The sequence below is a fragment of the Apaloderma vittatum genome, unplaced genomic scaffold (genome assembly GCF_000703405.1).
Source record: "Apaloderma vittatum isolate BGI_N311 unplaced genomic scaffold, ASM70340v1 scaffold40415, whole genome shotgun sequence".
NCBI classification, from domain to species: Eukaryota; Metazoa; Chordata; class Aves; order Trogoniformes; family Trogonidae; genus Apaloderma; species Apaloderma vittatum.
In genome coordinates, this window is record NW_009718383.1 from 2,826 (window position 1) to 5,841 (window position 3,016).

A 3,016-nucleotide genomic window follows, 5' to 3' on the forward strand; every position below is an offset into this window, starting at 1 on the left:
TTTTCTAGTTTTTTAAAAAATCAGAATTTTTGTGGCAATAAATACTATGGTGTTTTAAAGCTATTATTTGCATTGTTTTTAACAGGTATGAACAACAGAGGGATAATCTATCACAGCAGTCTTTTAATATGGAACAAGCTAATTACACTATTCAGGCACTGAAGGATACAAAGACAACGGTACCACTATATTAATCTCACATTTCCTTAATTTGTGAATGCCACATCAGATACAAGCATGTTGTTTGACTGTTTTAGGTTGATGCAATGAAACTGGGGGTGAAAGAAATGAAGAAAGCTTACAAGCAAGTCAAAATTGATCAAATTGAGGTGAGCTTCTATAATTTAAATAACTAAAGAACAGTAACAATGTACTGTAATAGTGAGGAGTGGACTACGTAACTTGAGATGACTGTTTGAGTTCACATGTTTGCCTCCCTCTTTTATGGGACCAAGAGCAAAATTCCTTTCTGATTTCTCTGATACTGCGCAGTAAGTCGTTAGCCTTACAGCACTCGTTGTTTCCTTGCTGGGCTAATCTTTAATCTGTCACTTCTGTTCCTCTGCACTTCAGCATAAATTTTGGTGAATACTTCCTGCTCTGGCTTTTTTGCCCTCTTTTCCCCCACACTCTCCACGTTAGCCACATGCATATTAGTCCTTTGCTCCCCCAGTTCAAGGTAGTGCCAAAGTCAAAAAAGAACAAAACCTCAAAACAAAAGCAACCAAAGAAAACTCCACCTGAAAACGAACAAAAAAATTAATTTCACGAGGTCTGTAACGCCTAATTCTGCTGCACTTAAACTTTTATCAAATGCTAGTGTTGAGTTCCTTTAAGTTCTTTTTTTCCTATGCTGCTTTTTATCTATGGCCTGCATTGTAAACCTTTAGGTAAGTACTGTCTCCTTACTAGTGCCCGAGTACAGTGCCAATGGGTACGCTGAAGTATATTGTGAATTTTGCGGTGGCATGACTCAGGTTAGTGCATATTCTCCAGGCAACAGATTTATTTTCTCTAGATTTCATACTCTCCTGCTTTTCAAGATAGTGATGGACTCCGGATAATTTATCAGAGCTTTTTCCATGTACTCTGAGGAATACTTTGAGGAATAAAAAAAAAAGGTTCTGCAGAGTTGTTTCAAGGTTTCTCTTTTTCTACCTCATATCTTTATTATAGTTAATAGTTATTAAGGCCATACTACAGTACTGAATGAATGTATTTGACTTGTATTAGTGCTGCTTCGAAAATGATTTATGTCTTAAAAAAATTTGAGTGCCTTGTATGTTGGAATTATCAAACTGAATATGATTAAGCTCTGATAAACTTAACTAAAACTAATATGGACCAGTTGAAATTGTTTCTTGTTTCTCGCTTCAGGACATACAAGATCAGTTAGAGGATATGATGGAAGAAGCCAATGAAGTCCAGGAGGCACTGAGTCGTAGCTATGGAACACCAGAGATTGATGAAGATGACTTGGAAGCAGGTTAGGAAGTCATGCAGTGATTTTTGATTTCATTAGTCAAATACTTTAAGTGTGTTTAAAAAAACCCAAGAAGTTTTAATCACTTTTTTAAACATAAAATCTGCATTTTCTTTAAGAGCAGTTAACGAGTATGAGACAAACATGAGAGATACGCTAATGGAATGCTACAGTGCAGGAAAGAAGGTTCTCTGGGGGGGGTGTGTCTATTCCTGACTGATGACTAGTGCTGAATGAGTGTGATAGTAGGCATTCAAGGATGAATCCTGTTTCTCTGTAAGAGCAACTTTTGTTTTTTGGCAAAAGAATTTTCTGCGTAATTTTTCAACCAGCGTAATTCACTTTCAGAACTGGATGCATTAGGTGATGAACTTCTAGCTGATGAAGACAATTCCTACTTAGATGAAGCTGCATCTGCTCCAGCAATCCCAGAAGTCACTCCTACTGATACAAAAAATAAAGTGAGTCCTCCTTTCCTCTTTGAAAGCAAAATACCTTTTTTTCATAGTTGTTTTGGATCAGTCGCGTTTGTGTTGGTTCCTTGATATTTGGAACTCGTAATATTTTTTTTTTAAAAAAAGCTCCAAATGTTTTATGTGCTTTGGACGATAAATGTGAGAATGCAGTGTGCTTAATGATCTTTATGATATTTTAAAGATCTAAACTGGCATTTTGTAAGCCCTGCCAATTGTTGTCAGACTGCAAGTAGGATTTAAGTGTACCATTACAGCTTCTAGTATAGTTATTTTTACAAACGTAAGGAAGTCTTCTGTATGTTTGCTTTTAATGTAGCTTCATAGTGAAAAAGAATACTGATGCTCTTATTTCGATCCCATCTGTCACACAGTGGCAGTGACAGATAAGTCACTTCACAGGCACTGTAAGGAAACTTTTGTGAAGTGTTCTGCTTGGTGGAAAGATGTTAATCTGTTGTTTCTTTTTCTTTTTTACAGGATGGTGTACTGGTGGATGAATTTGGATTGCCAAAGATCCCTGCAACATAAAAAGCACGATGGATATAAAGAACTATACTTTACACATAATTTTTTTTTTTTTTAAATTCTGGAAAACTTGTTCTTCCAGTGTAACCTTAGTATCACTACATCCTAGAATGCAGTATGTATGGCTGGTGGTTTTCTTTCTTTGAAGAAAGTTGTTCTACTACTGACTTTTCTATTAATGGACAATTCGGCACAGTTGCCTGCAGTGGAAGCAGTTGGGCTCGTAGGTTTTCATTTCGTGTCTCGGTGAAGAGTAGTGGTGGCTGTCGATAGCTGAGGCTGGTCCTGACTTGGTGTTCTGTTTGTCTGTCCCGGCACTCGGCCTGTGCTGCTGCTGACTCTGTACAACAGCTCCGTAGGGCTGTGCTCGCGTGACAGAGCGCTGAGAGCAGTTTTTAAACTCCTGCAGCCCTGAGACTTCTCTGCTGTCCTCCCTGTACCCTTCTTGAACGCTCTAATAAACGAGGCTGCCGGCCTGTGTTCCGTGCTGACATCCGATCCCGTAATGAGCTGGGCTGCTCTGGCCCTTCCG

General features: G+C 38.4%; 1 protein-coding gene across 1 annotated transcript in view; it reads left to right on the forward strand.

Moving 5' to 3' along the window:
* Positions 1–2,837, forward strand: part of CHMP5 (charged multivesicular body protein 5) — a gene marked incomplete at its 5' end in the record, with an annotated part of 5,199 nt that extends 2,362 nt beyond the window's left edge. The window contains 5 exons of the mRNA XM_009870228.1: positions 86–179; positions 258–329; positions 1,378–1,486; positions 1,832–1,944; positions 2,437–2,837. Coding sequence (XP_009868530.1) covers positions 86–179; positions 258–329; positions 1,378–1,486; positions 1,832–1,944; positions 2,437–2,487 — 439 coding nt within the window. The remainder of the gene's footprint in view (positions 1–85; positions 180–257; positions 330–1,377; positions 1,487–1,831; positions 1,945–2,436) is intronic.
* Positions 2,838–3,016: the final 179 nt, after the last annotated feature.